This window comes from Motacilla alba, chromosome 26, assembly GCF_015832195.1.
Source record: "Motacilla alba alba isolate MOTALB_02 chromosome 26, Motacilla_alba_V1.0_pri, whole genome shotgun sequence".
NCBI classification, from domain to species: Eukaryota; Metazoa; Chordata; class Aves; order Passeriformes; family Motacillidae; genus Motacilla; species Motacilla alba.
In genome coordinates, this window is record NC_052041.1 from 4,301,966 (window position 1) to 4,322,616 (window position 20,651).

The window sequence follows — 20,651 nt, forward strand, 5'->3', positions numbered from 1 at the left end:
CCTGCAAGGGGACAAAGCAGCCGGGGGAGGGCCACAAAACCTGAGCTGTGGCCACAAAAACCTGCACAGGGCAGCACAGCCGAGCAGGAGCAGGAATAATACAGCAAATATTTTAATGCTTTTCTCTTCAGCACAGCCCCTCAGGGAAAAGGGATCCTGCAGGAACAGCCAGGAGCAAAATGCCAAGCTCAGACGTGGAAGCAGGCTGAAAAAGTTGGTTAAAAAAGATGCAGGGGCAGGAGAAATGGGTTAAAAAATCCAAGCGGGTCCTGCTAAGCCTGGGCAGCTGCAAGCGGGGGAAAGGGAGGGATCCTTCATCTGCAGCTTGGGCAGGACAGGGAATACCCAGCTGGAACTGCCTGGCTGGCAGCAATCAGGAAGGTTTGGGATGGGAGGGAGGAGCTTGCTGCCCTCCTCACCCCAAAATCACTCAAGCATCCGTCAGGAACAGAACCAGGACAAATCCCTGCCCAGAGCAGCCTGCTCCGGGGATGGGCTGCAGCTCCAGAGGCTCCCAGAAAGAGCCAGGGAGCCCAGCTGGGGCAGGAGGAGGACAGGGCCACTGCCTGTCCCCAGCAGGAGGAGGACACGGCCACCTCCAGTCCTGGCACCCGCAGGTTTTAGTGCTGGGGGAGCTGCTGGTGCTTCCCAGTTGTGCCCCCAGGAGCTGCAGGAGGGTTTTCATGGAAAAGGGTCGGGATTGTCCATGGGAAGCTGGGAAAGGCTCAGGTGCTGGGCTCAGGAGCAGCAGGAGGAGGAGCAGCCCCGCTGGGTTTGTCCCTGCCGGGGTTTCCACCAGCTGGAGCAGCCAGGGCTGGGGTCACCCTCGGACACGGGGCTGGAGCTGTCAGCCATGGGGAGGGGGCTCTGCTCCTGCCCCGGGGCACAGGACCCACCAAGGGCACACACAGGCATTGTCACCCCTGCCACTGGGGCACTGTGTGCCACATTGTCATTGTCACCCCTGCCAGTGGGGCACTGTGTGGCACATCGTCATTGTCACACACTGCCACTGGGGCATTGTCACACCCCTCTACTCCTCTAGAGCAGCTGGAGGGGGGGCCAGGGATGTCCCCTCCCAGAGATGTCCCATCCCAGAAATGTCCCATCCCAGAGATGCCCCATCCCAGAGATGCCCCATCCCAGAGATGCCCCATCCCAAAGATGCCCCATCCCAGAGACACCCTATCCCAGAGATGTCCCCTCCCAGAGATGGCCCCTCCCAGAGATGCCTCCTCCTCAGCAGCTTTTTGAGGCATCAAACACAACAAAGCAGAGCCCCCCACCCCCCTCCCCAGTCCTCTCCTGGGGGTGCAGAGACCCCAGGCCCTGCAGCAGAAGGGTCCCAGCCCCAAGCCACGCTCTGTTCCTGGGGTGCCCCTGTCCCGGGGGTGTGGAGCAGAGCAGGGGGTGCTCGGTGCCCCCCGTGCCCGTGCCCTGTGCCCCGTCAGGGGGTGAAGAAGCGCCGCAGCACCAGGTGCGCCAGCACCACCACGGCTGCCACCAGCAGGTACTTGCAAATGTAAACATTGTCCAGGTTCTGCACGGCCTCCTGCCAGGGAGGGGACACGGTGGGGTCAGTCCTGGCGATGTCCTCGACCCCCAAATCTGAGCCCCTAAGCCCCAAACTCTGACTCCTTCAGCTACCCTGCCCCCAAACCCTGACCCCCTGTCCCCAAACCCTGACCGTCTGACTTCCTTGCCCCCAAACTATAACCCCCTGACCCCAAATCCTGCCCCCAAAACTGCCCCCTGGCCCCAAAACTGCCCCCAAACCCTGCCCCTTGCCCCCAAGCCCTGATTCCCCTGACCCCCAATCTCTGACTCCCCCAGCTGCCCTGAACCCCCTTAACCCCAAACCCTGCCCCTTGCCCCAAACCCACCCCCTGCTGCCAAACTGTGCCCGCTGCCCCCAAAGCTGCCCCAAAGCTGCCCTCAAACCCTGGCCCCCAAATCTGCACCCAAACCCTGCCACCTGCTTCCAAACCGTGCCCCCTGCCCTAAACCTTGGCCCCCAAAGCTGCCCCCAAAATCTGCCTCCAAACCCTGCCCCCAAAGCTGCCCCAAGACTACCCTAAAGCTGCCCCCAAACTGTGCTGCCTGCCCCAAACCTGCCCCTTGCCCCCAAACCTGCCCCAAACCTGCCCCCAAAGCTGCCCCAAAGCTGCCCCCTGCCCCAAACCTGCCCCAAACCTGCCCCTTGCCCCCAAAACTGCCCCAAACCCACCCCCTACCCCCAAACCTGCCCAGAGGTGCCCCCGAGCCGCCCCCGGGCTCACCCATCCTCCCTGCTGGGCGATCCAGCGCGCGATGCGGTTCTGCAGCATGAAGTCCCCGACGTAGCTCGCGATGCGGCGCAGGAAGCCGCTGACGCCGCGCTGCCACACGTGCATGGCCATGCGGTAGCCGAAGGCCAGCAGGGCGATCACCCGGCCCCAGTTGATGCCGCTCTCGAACAGGCTGCAACAAAGCCCCGGCGAGCCCTGAATCCCGGCCCCGAGCCGCCCAGGCCAGGGGAGCGCGAGCTGCGGGGTCAGGGTTGAGGAAACGGCCCCAGATTGTACCAGGAACAGCTTGGGTTGGATGTTATTGGAATTTTTTTCCTCTGGAAGAGTTCCCAGCCTTAGAATAGCTGCCCAAGCTGGGGGATCTTGAGCAGCGCAGTCAAGATTGAGGAAACGGCCCCAGATTGTACCAGGAAAAGCTTGGGTTGGATATTATTGGAAATTTTTTCCTCTGGAAGGGTTCCCAGCCTTAGAATAGCTGCCCAAGCTGGGGGATCTTGAGCAGTGCAGTCAAGACTGAGGAAACAGCCCCGGATTGTCCCAGGAACAGTTTAGGGTGGATATTATGGACAATTTTTTTCTCTGGAAGGGTTGGCCAGCATTGGAAGAGCTGCCCAAGCTGGAGGATCTTGAGCAAAATGATCAGGATTGAGGAAATAGCCCCAAGTAGTAACAGGAAGCTTTTAGTTTGCATATTTGGGAAAATCTAGTCATTGCAAAAGTTGTCCAGCCCAGGAGATCTCGAGCAGGGTGGTCAGGACAAGAGGAAACGGCCCCAGATTGTACCAGGAAAAGCTGAGGTTGGATATTATAGAAAATCTTCTCATGGGAGTTGAGGAAAGTGACGCAGAAATGGGGCCGCGCTCCGAATTTTCCACGGGAATCCAAACATTCCTGGGAAAAATGCAGCTCCGCAGCAATTTGCAAATTTACCTGACGGTGACAAGGGTTAATTTACCTGAGTGTGACCAGGACAGGGACAGGGGTTAATTAATTTAAATTACCTGAGTGTGACAAGGGTTAATTTACCTGAGTGTGACCAGGACAGGGACAGGGGTTAATTTCAGTTACCTGAGTGTGACAGGGACAGGGGTTAATTTCATTTACTTGAGTGTGACAAGGACAGGGACAGGGGTTAATTTCATTTACCTGAGTGTGACAAGGACAGGGACAGGGGTTAATTTACCTGCGTGCGTTGCCGCCTCAGCCAGCGCGGCTGCCCGGACAGGGGAGCAGGGAAAGGACAGAAAGGAAGGAGTTAAACACTGGAGAAAAGAAGGAATTAGACACAAATACCGAGCAGAGGGCACAGGGACAGGGCTGTCACAGCCAGAGGTGTTTGGAGGAGTGGCAGGAGCCCAGAGACCCATCCTGCCTGTGCCACGGGGCTGCCTGACCGGAGCAGTGCACAGGAGGAGGAGCAGACAGGCAGAAGACACAGCAATCACCCCGGGAAGCTCGCTGAAGCTCGCTGGGAGCTCAGCCAGGGCTGGAGGGCGAAGCTCAAAGGGGCAGAGTGTGGGTTTAACCAACAGCACTGACCACACCCGACCCCCCTTCCCTTCTCCCCCAGGGAAAGCCCCCAGCCCACGCCAGGAGCTCCTGAGGCTTTACCTGGAGGCGATTGTGGTGGAAAGCCCCCAGCCCATGCCAGGAGCTCCTGAGGCTTTACCTGGAGGCGATTTTGGTGGAAAGCCCCCGGCCCACGCCAGGAGCTCCTGAGGCTTTACCTGGAGGCAATTTTGGTGAAGTGCTCGTAGGCGTTGTCGCGGGTGGGCTGCAGGCTCTCCAGCATGGTGCGGAACTCGGCGTCGTAGCGCCTGTAGATGTCATCCCCGATGATGGCCAGGCGCTGCCCCACCTGGCTGCCGGTGCTGCGGGGCGAGCGGGAGTCAGGCCAGGCTCCGGAGCACGGCCTGGCTCGGAGGGAGGGCTAGGAGCAGGGATTTACCTCTCCAGGTCCTGCTGGATTTGCTCGATCTCGGGGTCGGGCGGCAGCTCTGCGCCGCGCTCCTGGCGCTCCTGCTGGTAGCGGTAGAAGGCGTAGCTGCGGAACACCTCCTCGGCCTCCTCCGCCACGCGGCCTTCTGCAGGGCCAGCAGGGACCACGCTCAGGGCACACGCTCATCCCCCTCCACTCTCAGGTTTGGAAGAGGCCATTCCCACAGAACCATCCCCAGGCCCACACATGTCCCCCCAGAACCATCTCCAGACCCACACATTTGTCCTTGTCTCCATACAACCCTCTCCAGACCCACACATGTGTCTCTGCCCCCTCACAACCCTCTCCAGACCCACACATGTGTCCCTAGACCCACAGAACCTTCTCCAGACCCACACATGTCCCCACAGAACCATCTCCAGACCCACACATGTCCCTGTCCCCACATAAACATCTCCAGGCCCTCATAAACTTCTCCAGACCCACACATGTCCCCACACAACCCTCTCCAGACCCACACAGGTGTCCCTACATGCACAGAACCTTCTCCAGACCCACACAGGTGTCTCTGCACCCTCACAACCCTCTCCAGACCCACACAATCCTCTCCAGACCCACACAGGTGTCCCTAGACCCACAGAACAGTCTCCAGACCCACACATGTCCCTGTACCCACATGAGCATCTCCAGGCCCACAGAACCTTCTCCAGACCCACACGTGTCCCCACAGAACCTTCTCCAGACCCACACAGGTGTCCCTGTCCCCACACTGCTCAGGGACACGGCCAGGACCAGCCCCCCAAATGCAGCAGGGAGCGTTTCAGCCCCAGGGTGACAGATCCCTCATCACACACATTCCACAGCTCCAGGGAAAGTCCCCACGGGATGTCCTGGATTAGAGCTTGGTTTGAGCTGCTCCAGAAGCACCTGGAGAGGGACAGTGGCTCCCACAGCCCCACTGACTGACCCCACAGGGACCAGGAACACCAAACCCTGTCCCACCATCCCAGAAATCCAGACTGGCCACTCAGCTCTCCAGAATCTGCATTTCCCTCCTGGGATCTTCCTGCCCAGGGCGGGGAAGTGAGGGCACAGCTGTGCTGGCAGTGCTGCCCCACAAACCCCATCCCCACGCCCCAAATCACAGCAAATCCTCCTCACGGGCGTTTCCAGCTGGTCCCACCTCCCCATCTGGGATGGACCTGCCCAGCTCAGGTTACACCAGCAGAGCTGAAGGGAAAGGACAGCTCCTGTCACTTTCCACGGGTTGTTTTCTGTTTTCAGACACGGGTTTGGTGGCAAACAAATCTCCAGATTTCCCCTCTCCTTCACTTTCTGAGAACTGGAGTCGGTGACGTTCCAGGGAGAGCCAGAAAATGAAACCAACTGAGTCAGAGTTTCAGGGAGAGGAGGGCAAACGCTCAGCCTGACACAAGAGGAAATCTCTGCACCAAAAAAAAAATCCCTGGAGCTATTCTTAGTAACGGCAGGACAGGAGGACACATCCCCCCTTCCCACAGGTGCTACCCCCACTGGGATTGTCTTGGGATCTCTCCCACCCAAGGGATCTGGATCAGGGTTTGCCTGGTGGGTTCCCAGTGCCAGCAGTGCCAAGGGGAGGCTTGGAGCTGCTCAGGGATGTCTGGAAGGAAGGAACTGCTCCGTGTCTGCTCCGTGTCTGCTCCGTGTCTGCTCCGTGTCTGCTCAGCTGGTTTACCCTCCTCACCTGCCCAGCAGCACCAGGAGTCACCGTGTCCCACCTTTCCTCTGCTGGGATGAGCTGAGGGTTTTTCTGTCGGCCCCATTCCCAGTTTCACCCATTAACCAGGGCTGGGCTCACATGGGGACAGTGGCCCTGCTCCCAGCTTGTCACCACTGCCCTGCCAGGGCACACGGGACCTGATGTGACCCCAAGGCCACCCAGACTGCCTGAGATCTGTGCTTTCCTCTGTGACTCAAGCCCCAAACCCCTCCTGCTCTCTCATGCTCAGGGAAGGAAATACACCACCCCAGGCAGCTCCCAGCACTTTGCTCTCTCCCTGCCTCCAATCCCACCTTGCTGCCCCCCCGACCATCCAATGCCAAGCACACGATCCTTGGTTATTTTGGATGGAAAAGAACCTCCAACCTTGCCCCGTTCCCCCCAGGGACACCTCCCACTAGACCAGCATGTCCCAAAATCCCTGAGCACCTCCCAGTTCAATCCCGTTCCTTACAGAGCTGATCTGTTACCCCAGCCTTGCAAAAAGCCCTGGAGACAGGAGATCCCATCCTGCCAAAGGAGCACAGCAGGGGAATGAACAGACAAACAAAGGTTTGAAGAGGAGGGGAGCTCTGGGTGCTGCCCTGAGCACCCCAGAACCCCTTACCTGAGCTGAGCCTGCGCCTGGGGCTCCCCCGGTGTCCCTGTGGGTCCCCCTCATTCCCTGTGGCCATTGCAGACGCGTTTGGGAATGGCAGCTTCACCTGGAAGGGTGATGGAGATGGTGAGTGGCTGGAGCCCTGTGGTCCCTCACAGCCCGAGGGTCAGGGCCCTCTGCTTTTATCTCTGCCAGGGCTGGCTCCACCCTTCCAGCTCACTCAGACTTCTGAGTACTGGCTCCACTCTGACCTCGCTGCGCTCCCCCTGTTTGAGGGGGAATGACATCATTGAGGTCATTTTTTTCGGCACAAAAAGAGACCTGACACCTCACACACATGCTAGCGGACTTCCTTCCTGCGTCCCAGAGAGCTGTGGGCTGCACCAGCTCCTCCTCAGCCCAGACCACAGAGCTTCATAAAAGGCTGGAAGAAAAAATTCCAGCACCTCTGAGGCTCCCTGGCTGTGACCACACTGAGCTGCCGTGACAACATCTCCAGGAGATGAGCCCTGATTTCCTCCAGGACTCCAATTTCCTCTAACTCCCCTTGTTCTTTACATTTCCCCTCTCAGAAAATAAGAAAATTCAATGAGAACTAAACACAAAGCTCATCTTTCCCCTGAAGTTCACAGGTGTCCTAAACCTGCAGTTCAGGGCTCATCAGAGCTCCTCGAGGCCACAAAGTTCCTGTCAGGATTAGAGGGATCAGGGCAGCTCCTTGCTGCTGGCTGACATTCCAGAGCTCATTCCCAGCCCACATTTCCACAGGGCTGAGCTGGGGGCTTTCCTGATCCGCACCAAGCCTGAACTCATGGATAAAACACAGCTCCTGACGCCCCAAAATTTAAATTGCATCCTGGACAGAAATAAAGGAAGTGCTGGGTAGGGATAAAAAACCACCCATGGGGATGGGAGAAGAGCACAAGGTGCTTCAAGCTCATGGCATCACAGTGGAGATTGTTCAGAAGGAAACAGAAATGTCAGACAGGAAGAGCAGCCCATTTGCTGTGGGCTGGGCCCTGGAAGTGCAAAGCTCAAAAAACCACGAGGTCCTGCACAGCTGCCCAGGGCCATGAGCCTGGTGACCAGGATGGAAAGGCTGGTTTTTCCTACACTCCGAGGATGGGAGGACAGGACTCCCCCTTCCTCCCCAGACTCAAACATCCCCATCCAAGGCAGAGCTGAGAACGCAGTGAGGATCATCAGCTGGACCAGGGCTAAATCCCTGGGGAGAGCTGCTGCCCACTGGCCCAGATCAGCTGCAGAGCTGCCTCTCCTGGCTCTCACAATTGCAGAATTCCTTATCCTGGGATGGGGCAGATCCCCCGGGATGGGGCAGATCCCTTGGATGGTGCAGATCCCTTGGATTGTGTCCATCCCCTGGGATGGTGCAGATCCCGTGGATGGTGCAGATCCTTTGGGATGGTGCAGATCCCTTGGATGGTGTCCAACCCTTGGATGGTGCAGATCCCTTGGATCATGTCCATCCCCTGGGATGTGCAGACCCTTGGATGGTGTCCATCCCCTGGGATGTGCAGACCCTTGGATGGTGTCCATCCCTTGGGATGTGCAGACCCTTGGATGGTGTCCATCCCCTGGAATGTGCAGACCCTTGGATGGTGTCCATCCCTTTGGATGTGCAGATCCTGTGGATGGTGCAGATCCTGTGGATGGTGTCCATCTCCACTCAGGAGCCTCCCATGCTTCGCCCTCTGCCGTGCCAGGCCATGGCCGAGCCCACCCGCACGGGGACCACTCAGAGCTGTCCCCAGGCTGGGAGCAGCTCCTTGGAGCTGTGGGAACGGTGGGAATCTCCTCTGTACCCCATAGTGCCGCCGCTCGGGTGGCACAGGATGCTGGGCAGGGTGTGGGTGCACCCAGCAGCGAGCTCAGGAGCCTCTGGAGCTTTTCCAGCTCGGCCTGTGGGGCAGGGGGCCGTGCCCACAGCGACCCAGGGCTGCCCAGGGGTGACAGGGGCTTTTCCTGTCTGGGACGAGGGAGTGAGGAGCGAGGACTTCCTGGAGCACGGGCTGCCCGTGCAGCACAGGAACCCAGAGGCTGATGACTCATGATTTTCGACTTGAATTTCGTTTTCGAAGCCATGCAGGAACTTCTGTTTCGTTTTCTTTCTGGGCCCTGGCAGCGCCGTTTCCACTGTCACACATGACGCCGCTGCCCTGTCACTGCTGTCCCCACCCTCTGCCAGCCCCAGATGACCCCGTGGGCTCCCAAAAGAGCTCACTGCCCGTCTCTGCAGGGCTCGGAGTGCCTCAGACCATCCTCCCCAGGTTCCAGAGCTGCTGCCCGTGCTCCTCCTGCTTCCCAGCTTCCCTGTTCCGCCTTTGTTATGGGAACAGGGAGAACAGGGAAGGGTGGGAAGGAGGAGATGACACCCAAACACCCAGAGACAGCCTGGGGCTGCAGGAAATGAAAACTCTCCAAGATTTGAGTCAGGGCTCAAGGGAGGGTGTCAGGGCAGCTGCAGGATCTCATCCACCCCACAAGGGTCCTGTAGGAGGCTGCAAGGGGTTAAAAGCAGCTGCAATCCCCATATCCCAACCCAGCCACGGGGCTCTGGAATCACCCCCCGACGTGTTATGAATGCCAGGAAATCGATGGAGCATCCCCTGGGATGCCTTTGGCAGCGATCCCTCCTGGGCCAGAGATCCCACAGGATTCCTGACCCCATCCCCGCCCTCCAGCGGGGCCAGGGCCCCTTCCCCTGCCCCTGCCCCTTCCCCTGCCCCAGGGCAGCAAAATGGGGAGTTTGGCCAGTTTGGGGGCTGCCCAGTTTGGGGGCTGCACAGTTTGGGGGCTGCCCAGTTTGGGGATTGCCCAGTTTGGGGGCTGCCCATTTTGGGGGTTGCCCAGTTTGGGGGTTGCCCAGTTTGGGGGCTGCCCAGTTTGGGGATTGCCCAGTTTGGGGGCTGCCCAGTTTGAGGGCTGCACAGTTTAGGGGCTGCCCAGTTTGGGGGCTGCCCAGTTCTGTGGTTGAAGAGTTTGGGGGTCGTGCAGTTTAGGGGTTGCCCATTTCGGGGTTTGCCCACCCAGCACGGCCCCAGGGTGGGCCCCCAGCATCCACCCAGCCAAGGTCGCCCCCCAAGCCGCGCCCGTGGCCGGGGTCCCCCCCCAGCACAGCCACAGCGCCGTGCCCGTGTCCAGGTGACAGCCCGGGCGTGGCGGGACGGGTGTCACCCGTTCCCCAGCGGGGACAGCTCTGCTCACCGATGTCCCCTCCCCTGAAGCCTTCGGGCCCTGCGCGCCCGATGATGCCGAGGGCACTGCCACCACCGCGGCGTAAAAAAACCCGCCCGGAGAAAATACGGATAAACGAGGGGAAATTCCCTTTTTGGGGCAGCTAAATTCCCTCTCTGGGGCAGCGACCCGCCCGGAGCGGGACCTCCAGCCCCGGCCCGGGGGTTTCTCGTACCCAGCGCGTCCCCTGAGGAGCCACCACGCACTTTTGTCCTTGTCACCCCTCCCGCAGCCCGCAGCTGCCGCTCCATCCCTGCCCATCCCGGCCGGGCGCGGAGAGCAGGGATAACCCATCCCAGGAGAGCCTGGGGAGGGGGAAGCGGGGCTGCCCTCGCCACTCACCGCGTCCCGGAGGGGAGCAGCGGGTCGGGATATCCCGGGAGCTACCGCATCCCGGCCGGGCTCCGCTCCATCCCTGCGGCCGCTCCCTTCCTGCCTCCCGCCCCGAGCGCGCCGCGGGCAAAGGAAGCGCCCGGGGCCGGGGAGGAGGAGGGAAAAGAAGAAGAGAGAAAAAAAAAAAAAATCAAGTAGAAACCCAACCCCACTGACCATAGATAGAGGCGGGCGCGGAGCCGCGCTTTATTCAGATTTATTCAGCTCCCTCTAGAGGCACCAAGCCCGGCAGCGCCGAGCACCGGGGGCTTTTTGGGGGGTTCTGGGGGCTCCTCGGGGGAAGCTGAAGCGTCTCCAGGTCGCTGCGCGGCTCGGGGGGTGCCGGGTGCGGGGTCGGTACCGCACACCCCGAGCCACCCCCGCACCCTCCCTGCCGCGCTCTCCCGGAGATGCTCGGCTCCTCCCTGGCTTCTCCAGGAGCTTTTCCTTACGGCTGCACCCTAAATTCGCCCTCTGCCCGGTTCCCCGGACGAGAGCCCGGTTAAATAACGATTTGAGGGTTTATTTTTCCTCGGAGGGAACTTGTATCGATCCGGCAGGAAAAAAAACCACAAGTCCCCGGTGGCGGAGGCGGCTCCCAGCGAGCGCCTCAGGGAATTCGAAACGCGCGGAGATTTTGGGGAAATCCCAGCAGCTCGAGGAGAGATTCAGCCCTGGAGGGTTCAGCAATCTGCCCCAGCTGCTTTTCCTCTCCTCGCTCCTTGGGCCGCTGCCAGGGCCGCTGCTGGGGCTGGAAAATGCCAGATAAGCAGCCGAGCTTTGGGGCTGGGCAGAGCCCGAGCGCTGATTATCGCATCACCTGTCTGCCTGTCTGTCTGTCTGTCTGCCCGGAGCGCTCTGAGGGCCCCGCGGGAGCCAGGGATTCGGGGATTCCTGCCTGGAATGGGTCCCTTGGCTTTGGAATGTCTGGATCTGGAATATGAGGATCTCCTCTCAGCCACTCCTGAGGGAAGTTCAATTCCTCCGCGAGGGAGGGGAGGTGACAGCTCGGGGGAGTCACTGTCCCCTTTTTTGGGCTTGTTTTGGTCAGCAGGCGAAGGTGCAGAACCCCCAAAAGCAGAGGTGTCCCCGGGGAGAAGCTCTGGAACACGAGCAGACAGCGAGGGGCTTCAGATGAGGTGGGTGAGAGGATGAGGGGGGGATGCTGCTGAGGGGGGTCCCAGGGCTCCCAGGCCTTGGAAAAGGTGTAAGGATGGAGAACCACGGGAAAAACTGATCCCAGCTCTGCCCTGGCAGAGGCTGTGCCCCTCCAGGGGTGTCCTGGAGGTTCTTCCATCCCTCCACGGCCCTTCCCAGCTGTGGAGGGAATAACCTTGGGATGCTGCTGGGGAGGGTCCCAGTGCCCCCAGGCGTGGGAAGAGGTGTCAGGATGGAGAACCACGAGCAAAACTGATCCCAGCTCTGCCATGGCCCCCCAGGGCTGCCCTGGAGGTTCTTCCATCCCTCCATGGCCCTTCCCAGTTGAGGAGGGAATAACCTTGGATGTGCTGCTCAGCAGGGGGCAGCCCTTGGCTTTTGGGACTGCTTGGCCCCTTGGTGCCAGGGACACCTGCCCCATGCCACGGAGCGTTCCGGGAGCTCCGGGTGATGAAACGGCCCGCGGAGGGGGAAGGGTGGGAGCTGAGGGAAAGGTTTTTTCCCAGCTCAGCTGCCGGTGTCAGTTCCATCAGAACGGAGCTGCTGGACGCAGACAGTCAGTGCTGACACCATCTCTGCCCGGTTCTGTTCCCACTGAGGGCTCCTGCCCCGGGCAGGGCCATGGGAAGGGACGAGGAGGCTCCTGCAGCCCCTGGGATGGGCTGCTGCTCACGAGGTGAGCCAGGAGAGAAATGAACTGCCAGGGGCAGGGCTGGACAGGATTTTAGCAGAAGTTCCTCCCTGTGAGGGCGGGCAGGCCTGGCACAGGGTGCCCAGAGCTGCTGTGGCTGCCCCTGGCAGTGTCCAGGGCCAGGCTGGAGCAGCCTGGGACAGCGGAAGGTGTCCCAGGGGTGGCACTGGATGGGCTTTAAGGTCCATCCCAACCCATCCGAGGGTTCGGTGGTTCTGAATCTCCTCGGAGCACCAGGTGGCACTCTCCGACTTCCCAGCGAGCCGAGCTGAGCCGGGCTAACCCGGCTGGGAGAGGCAGACACCGCTGGATCCCATTCCTCAGAGCATTCCCAGAGCGATCCCAGAACCCAGAACATTCCCAAATACCAGAACATTCCCAGAACCCAGAACACTCCCAAATACCAGAACATTCCCATCCCTCAGAACATTCCCAGCCCTCAGAATATTCCCATTCCCCAGAGCATTCCCAGACCCCAGAACATTCCCATTCCCCAGAGCATTCCCATATCCCAGAACATTCCCAAATACCAGAACATTCCATGCCCTCAGAGCATTCCCAGACCCCAGAGCATTCCCAGCCCCCAGAACATTCCCGGTCCTCAGACATTCCCATTCCCCAGAGCATTCCCATTCCCCAGAGCATTCCCAAATACCAGAACATTCCCATTCCCCAGAGCATTCCCAGCCCCCAGAACATTCCCAGCCCCTAGAGCATTCCCAGCCCTCAGACATTCCCATCCCTCCGAGCATTCCCAGCGCGGGTCAGGGGCCGGAGCAGCTGCTGGCAGCGAGGCCGGGCTAATCTGGGAATTGTATGCCAGGAAGGGCACACCCAGCCGGGACAAAGGCTGCGCTCCACGCTCCAGCGCTCCGGGCTTCCCCCTGAGCGCCCCAGAGCTGCTTTGGAGCCGGCCCGGGCCTCGCCTGCTCCCTCCCCGCACCTGCCCGGGGGTTGGGCACCTGCTCCAGGTGTGGGGACGGAGTTTGGTGACGCCGTGTGAGCTGCTGGATGCTTTCCCAGCCGCCTCGTGTTCCTGCCCGTCCCTGGGGAACGTCACAGAACGGGGATGCAGCACCCGAACTGCCCTGGCCGGCCTGAAAACAGGGCTGGGAGAGAGATGCACACCCTGGCCAGCTGAAAACAGGACTGGGAGAGAGATGCACACCCTGGCCAGATTGAAAACAGGGCTGGGAGAGAGATGCACACCCTGGCCAGATTGAAAACAGGGCTGGGAGAGAGATGCACACCCTGGCCAGCCTGAAAACAGGACTGGGAGAGAGATGCACAGCCTGGCCAGCCTGAAAACGGGGCTGGGAGAGAGATGCACGCCCTGGCCAGCCTGAAAACGGGGCTGGGAGAGAGATGCACAGCCTGGCCAGCCTGAAAACAGGGCTCGAGAGAGATGCACACCCTGGCCAGCTGAAAACAGGACTGGGAGAGAGATGCACACCCTGGCCAGCCTGAAAACAGGGCTGGGAGAGAGATGCACACCCTGGCCAGCTGAAAACAGGACTGGGAGAGAGATGCACACCCTGGCCAGCTGAAAACAGGGCTGGGAGAGAGATGCACACCCTGGTCACCCCCAGGGTGTTTAATCTGGACCCTGACAGTGGCAAATTCACGCGGCCATCGTTGTTTTCCTGCCGGTGTGGTTCAGCAGAGCTCTCCTGGCAACAACCCCTTCCCATGATGCCTTCCCGGGTACCAAAACTCCCCGTCCTTGACACATCCTTAGAAGCCTTGAGCTCCAAATAGACTCCAGGCTGTGCAAAACCGCCCGAGATTTCCCGAGGCTGTGGGAGATGTGGGGGTGGGCTATTATTAGCGCTCAGCCTCCGCCGGGGCAAGTGTCAAACACCACCGAGGTGTCGGGAGGAAGGCTTTGACCCGGCTGAGTCACTGCAGGGCAGCTCCTGGCGGGGTTCTGGGCATCCCCGAGGGAAGCAGCTGGTGTCATCTGCTGCGAGGAGCCTTTCCACAGTGTCACCGTGCTCCTTGTCCCCGTGGGAAGGGGAGACGCCTCGGCCGGGCTGCGCCGGGGAGCTGCTGTGCCCTCGGAGGTCACTTGTCACCCTGGCGCAGCTGCAGGGACGCCGCCGCATCCTGCCGGCGGTATTTTAAGGCGGTTGTTTACAAACAGCAAGGGGGAGCCGCTCACGGACCTCTGCGCCGATGGAAAACCGGGATCCGGCGCTGCAGAGCTGGCCCAGGTGGGATGGCTCCATCCCCTTTCCACCACCCTGCTCCTCCTGAGCCCCACGGGCTCGTCCTGCTCCTGCTGCACCTCCACAAAGGCCTCCTCCGTGCAGGGTGCTGCTCCAACACGGAGGGAAAGAAAGGAAAGGCCCGGAATAGAGTCCAGGCTGAGGTTCACGGGGCTCGTGAAGCTGCTGTAAAGTTGCATTACAAATGTGAGCCGCTCGGATATTCCAGTGATCCGAGCCAGCAGAGGAGAATATTTTAAATGAAATATTCATGGGGATCCTCAGCCTGCGAAAGTGATAGAGCTCTGCTGCCTTCTGTGGACTCACACTAATTTATTTTTTATTATGACCCATTTGTAGGATGATGGGGCCGGGAGGCTCCAGGCGGTCGCCTCCAGCTTCAGATCCCATTTTGGTTTGTTTTTTTTTTTCAGGTGCTCTAAAAGCACAGAACAGCTCCACGATCTGTGCCCCAAATTCCAAACCGCTAAGGATGTAGCCTGGTATTTCTGACACACCAAACCTGGGCTCTGACACAGGCTGCAGTTCCGCCCTGCCCTGGCAGCTCAGACAGGCCACGGGGTCCCCTCTGTGCTGCTGGCACTGCCCTGGGCCCACAGGGTCCCCTTTGTGCTGCTGGCACTGCCCTGGGGTCCACAGGGTCCCCTCTGTGCCACTGGCACTGCCCTGGGGTCCCCTCTGTGCTGCTGGCACTGCCCTGGGGCCACAGGGTCCCCTCTCACTGCCCTGGGCCCACAGGGTCCCCTCTGTGCTGCTGTCACTGCCCTGGGGTCCCCTCTGTGCCACTGGCACTGCCCTGGCTGAGGAAGGGACCAGCATCCAACCAACAAAGGGCACTCACAGCCCCGGAGCAGATGGGAGAAATATTTGCCAAACAAAGGCTCTATTTTCAAGGAAATCCTCTGAGTTTCTGCCTGGAAGACAGAAATGATTCAAGCTCTGGCGCAGGCGGCCGAGGAGCCGTGGGTAGGAAATTCTCCTGTCATGGGCTCTGCCGGGGCTGCAGCAAGAGCTGGGGCTGCTTTTCCAGGCGGATATCATTCCTGCTTTGCATTTGGGAATGACTCGAACCCCTTTGCAGACTCCAGATGCACCTATTTCATCTCTGGAAGCGTCCCAGGGGAGGTTGGACAGGGCTTGGAGCGAGCTGGGCTGGTGGAAAGTGTCCCAGCCCCTGGCAGAGGATGGAACTGGGGGATCTTTATGGTCTGTCCAACCTGTCCAGGGATGGGCCATCCCCAGCTACTCCGTCCACACATCCAGCCCTGCTCAGCACAGCAAGCAGCTTTGGGGTCTGCTGGTGGGATGTGAAATACGCTGTAATGTCACCAATAATCCTTAAAGCCCCACAAAACGCAGCACTTGCGTGGCTCCCTTTCTCCTTTCCCAGCTGTAAATTCTGCCCAGCTCCGGCTCTTCCCCCTCCACCCGTGCCCGTCCTGGTTTATGGCACCGCCACAAGCTCCCGATTGATTCACATGCGGACTCCGCGAAGAGTCTCTCCCACCCCGCGCTGTCCCCCGGTCCCCTGTCCCGGCTGCAGTGACTCAGCCCATCATGACTAACTCTTCCCTCTCCGGCAAACCGGGATCGCGGCTCCGTTCAGCGCCCAGCGCCGGGAGCGCCGGAGAACCGCCCTGGCACAGCCTGACTCATCCCGGGGAGGCGACGGCCGGCTGAGCGGGGCTGGAACGGGGCTGAGCGGGGCTGGAACGGGGCTGGAACGGGGCTGGAACGGGGCTGGAGCGGGGCTGGAGCGGGGCAGCCCCTCCTGCGCTCCCCCCATCGCATCCCCGTGCTGGGGACGGGATGGAGCCGGTGCCTTGAAATCAGGTGCCAGGCTGGATATTGCCCATCCTCACGGGGTTGTTTCCTCCCCGGCGGGGTTTGGAGGGTTTATCCACCCTGCGGGGGTTTGCACCCAGCCTGTCCTCACCCTCCAGCACGATGGGGTGGGCTTGGGAGTCAGGATTTTCCCTCACCTGGGCTTGGGAGTCAGGATTTTTCCTCACCTGGGCTTGGGAGTCAGGATTTTCCCTCACCTGGGCTTGGGAGTCAAGATTCCGCGGGTTTGGGAGTGAGGATTTCCCTCACCTGAGTTTGGGAGTCAGGGTTTCCCTCACCTGGGTTTGGGAGTCAGGGTTTCCCTCACCTGGGTTTGGGAGTCAGGGTTTCCCTCACCTGGGTTTGGGAGTGAGAATTCCTCTCACCTGAATTTGGGAGTCAGGATTCCCTGGGTATGACAGTGAGGATTTCCCTCACCTGGATTTGGGAGTGAAGATTTTCCCTCACCTGGGTTTGGGAGTCAGGATTCCCACGGTTTGGGAGTGAGGATTTCCCTCACCTGGGAGGGACAGCCACCCCCCTGAGGGTGAAACGTGTCTGATGAGACTTTGTTACCCCACAGCCAGTCCCCGCTTTGAGGCGATGGAACATGTGCACAGAAGGGATGATGTGGAAGGAATTCCTGCCTCTGAGGGTGCCTGGAGCAGCTGTGGCTGCCCCTGGATGCCTGGCAGTGCCCAGGGCCAGGCTGGAGCAGCCTGGGATGGTGGAAGGTGTCCCTGCCATGGCAGGGGTGGAATGGGATGGGATTTAAGATCCTCCCAACCCAGCCCATGCACGATCCTGTCCCTGGAGGGCACGGGGTCCCCTCCAGCTGTGCCCTGAGCATCTCCAGTGCCATCCAAGCAGGAACACAGCCGTGCCCCAAGCTGGCACCCCCGTTCCTGACATTGTCACCTGCAGGAGCCCAGGCAGGCTGTGTGCACTCTGTCCCCCGCCCCTTGGGGACATGCCCAGTGTGACAGGGGCGGTGGCCTGGCTAACAGGGAGGCACAGGCCACGGGCCACCGGCCTTCAGCCCGTCACTCAGCAGGAAGGAAGGCAAGGCAAGGCTGTGGTTTGCTCAGCGAGGGCTGTAATTAGGCTGATTGGCACTAACTTGCCTCAAAACTCTGGGGAGGAGGGGAGAAACCACAGCTCAGCCATTTCATGTGGGATTTTACTGGGAGAGATGGAGCCAGCACAGGGCTGGCTCCGTCCCTCCTCCCTGTGACATTGCCATGAGCCCTTTGAGAGCAGACCACCCCCAAGATGAGCTTCACCGTTGTCCCCTCCGCTCCAAACCTGCCTGGCACAGCATCCCCAAAGCCCAGCTCAGGCTGGGATGGAGCTGAGCGTGCCCTGGGGCTGGCAGGGCACCGTGGGCTGCGTGCCCGGAGCACGTTTCCTGCCAGCTCTGATAAGCTGTGCCTTCATTCACGGCTGTGCGCTGACCACAGGCCACATGAGAGGCTCGGCGTGGCCCACTTGGGAGCAGAGGAAACACGGCGTGGCCTGGCAACCCCTCTGAAGGAGCTGCTGGGAGGAGAAGCCGTGCCTGGCCGTGGTGGAGCCCTTTGGGGTTCCTCAGGGGCTGGGCACGCTGTGGGATCTGATCCCAGCGCTGCTGGAGCTGCTTGGGAAATCTGCTCGTTTGTCATAGAATCCCAGACTGGTTTGGGGTGGGAAGGACCTCAAAGCTCACCCCGTTCCCCCTCCTGCCATTGACACCTTCCACTCTTCCAGGCTGCTCCAAGCCCTGGTGGGACCAGTCAGGTCTGGGTCCTGCCCTGATGTGCAGGAGAAGGCCTCGGGTGAATAAAGGGGGCTTTTCCTGGGATGTAAATTGAGCCAGCGAGGCTGGCAGTGCTGCTCCCACGCGAGCACAGCTGAAGTGGGCAAAAAAGCGGCGGATTTGGGGCACAGCTGAGGAGGATTTTGGAGGTGGCTGCACACAGGGGACACGTGAGGCGCAGGGCAGCGGTGGGCAGTGCAGAACCTCTCGGGCAGCTGACGGAAGGGATGGGAAACGAGGAACAGGGCTCTTCCCTCACCCACCCCGGCCCGGGCTGAGGGTACAGCTGGCAGCCCCAGCCCCTGCTCCACCCCCCAATTAACCCGTGTTTGCTTATTAGGGGAGTTACAAGCCTGTGCAAACACTTCCATTTGCTTTCGATAAAGCCAAGGGAGGAGAAAACCCTGCCCGTGAGGTGTGGCCGGACCCCGCAGGCTCCTCCCAGGGGTCTGGGGGCTCCCGAGGGCCACCTGCCAAGGCCCGAGCATCCCTCCCTGCCGAGGTGTCACCCGCTGGCTGTCCCCAACCCCGCTGCTCCCACACAAGCGCGCCGTTTGTCCCAAGCTTGGCCCGGTGTCGCTAACGGCAACTGCTAATTGTTCTCGCGCTCTGCGCTATATTTAATTCCCCACTATTATTTTTTCCCCTTTTAATCATAAAAAGCCTAAATTTCCCTCGGGGAAGGTTATTGGCTCGAGTGTGGAAATATACCTGTGCCTTGCATGGCGCTGGGCCACCGGGGCTTTGGCTGTATTTTTAAACCCAAGTACAAAGTGTCTTCCACGCCAGCGCCGTTTAACCCTTCCCAGGAGGGAGAGGGGGAGGAAAGGAGTGCATGGGGGGGGTTCTTCCCTTTTCCTCACCTCCTGCTCAGAGCCGGATGGGTTTGGATGCATGGACGGCAAGGTGGGCAAGGAGAAGCGTGGGCTTTGAGGAATTGACCCCCATATTCCTCCGGCAGTTCCTCTGCTTCTCCCTCTCCCAGACCCGCGAGGTCGCCCCGAGCATCTCCTCCTTCCCGGCCTCCTCCTGCCCCCGCTGTGGGTGTGTGGGGGAGGTTGGGGTGCCCCGAGGTAACCCGGAGCCTCACCACCTTTGAGGATGTGGGCCAAAGTCATCCAGTCTGAGAGCTATTTCAGGGGAGCGCGCTGCTCCCGCGGGAGCCCTGGCACAGCCGCCGCCGGAGCCGGCCGGGCACGGGTGGGACGGGCAGGAGGGAGCTGCTCCCGTCTCCTCCGTTAATGAAATCACCCCAGGGGGCTCAGCCCTTCCCCCGCAGACCTTGGGGTGCCTTTCAAGCCGCTGCGGCAGGGGGAGGTCTGGGTTTGCAGCCCGGAGCAGGTTTGGGGTCTCGCTCTCATCCCTGTGGAGGTTCCGTGCCAAAGGAGCGGTTTTGTTCAGTGGTAGCTGCTCGGTGCTCTGAAATGCTCGCTCAGAAGGAGAAATGGGGTTGAAGCAGCTCTTTATTCTGGCCTGGGGTCAGGCCTGGTTTCATCCATCCCAGCCCTGACGCCGCTTCTCTCTGGGGTGGGAGCACGGGGCAGCAGCTGAAAGGCTCCTCACAGGCTTTGTGCTGCCTCTGGGTGCTCCCTGACCCCGCTGCTGCCCTCAGAGCCACCAGACAAGGGGACGAATTCCCCTCCTGGCCCAAGAACCCCCCTCCTCTGCCTGACCCTCAGCAGAGCCCTCTCCCTGCCTGCTCTGCCCGGCACAAGGGACCGAGTGTCTCCCTCCCTCCTCCTCAAACAAAGGCAGCCACAGTTATTTTTCTCCTTCTTCTTCTTCCAAGTGGTTTCACCCTTGAGTTGCCAGCCTTGGTTTGGGATTCCTGAGGGGACCAGAAGCCAGAGGGGGCCCTGGCAGGGTGCTGGGAAGCTGTTTGGGCACCAGCACCCAGCTGCCCTCCCCAGCTGCTCCATGCCCTCCAACTGGCTCCCGGGGCATCTGGACAAAGTTGAGCTCCAAGCAGGCTCCTGTGGAGCTTTGGGGGGTGAGGATGAACCCCGGGTGATCTGTTCTGGGAATCCAGCCCCATCCCAGTGCCGGGAGCGCTCCCTGCCAGCGCGGGAAGGGTGGGCAGGTAAGGGGAGCTTTGCCAAGGGAGCATCCCGCGGGCAGGGCGGGGGCCTGGGGCAGGGAGGGGACCCTGCAGCTCCTTCAGAGGAGCAATTTCAGCATGAGAAAGGAATGTGGCTCCCGGCCCTGCCAGGGATGGGATGGAGGCTGTGCTCAGGAATAGGGATGATTTCTGCTGGCCTGACTCACTGGCGGCCTCCTCGCAGCCACTTCCTCTCCGGGAGGCAGAAACTCCCAGTTTTTATTTATCACACGGCTTAAAGTAGGGGTGAAGGAAGGAAATGTTCTTATTTTTAACTGCTCTGTCTCCCCAGGGCCTGGGCCAGCGCTGGCATGGCAAGGTGGCCACCAGGAGCATCCCCGTGGCCACCAGGAACATCCCTGTGGCCCGGGCTCCCCCTCACTTGAGCACTGCAGGCTGTTGGCAGCTCCCCACGGGCTCTGAGCCCGTGCACGGAGTGTCCCTGCAGGCTGGGAGCATCGAGGGACCCTGAGCAGAGCGGGGACACCCAGGGTGGGCAGGGGGATGGCTCGGTGTGGGCACAGCCACGCTGAGGGCTCCTGAGATCCACTGAGCCCCAGGGAAAATTCATTTCTTTTCCCTTGAAGCCGCCTGCCCGTGCTGCTGTTTGTGTGGGGACAAACCTTGGTGACCTCCTGGGGGT

The 20,651-nt window shown here is 60.6% G+C and overlaps 1 protein-coding gene across 1 annotated transcript; it reads right to left on the bottom strand.

Annotated features, from left to right (window-relative positions):
- Positions 1–1,236: 1,236 nt before the first annotated feature.
- Positions 1,237–10,340, bottom strand: BAK1 (BCL2 antagonist/killer 1). The gene is made up of 6 exons (XM_038162775.1): positions 10,185–10,340; positions 6,597–6,693; positions 4,237–4,372; positions 4,016–4,159; positions 2,280–2,460; positions 1,237–1,552 (listed from the first exon to the last, which is right to left on the bottom strand). Exons 2-6 carry the CDS (start codon positions 6,661–6,663, stop codon positions 1,448–1,450), a joined length of 633 nt encoding a protein of 210 aa, XP_038018703.1. The 5' UTR covers positions 6,664–6,693; positions 10,185–10,340; the 3' UTR covers positions 1,237–1,447.
- Positions 10,341–20,651: the final 10,311 nt, after the last annotated feature.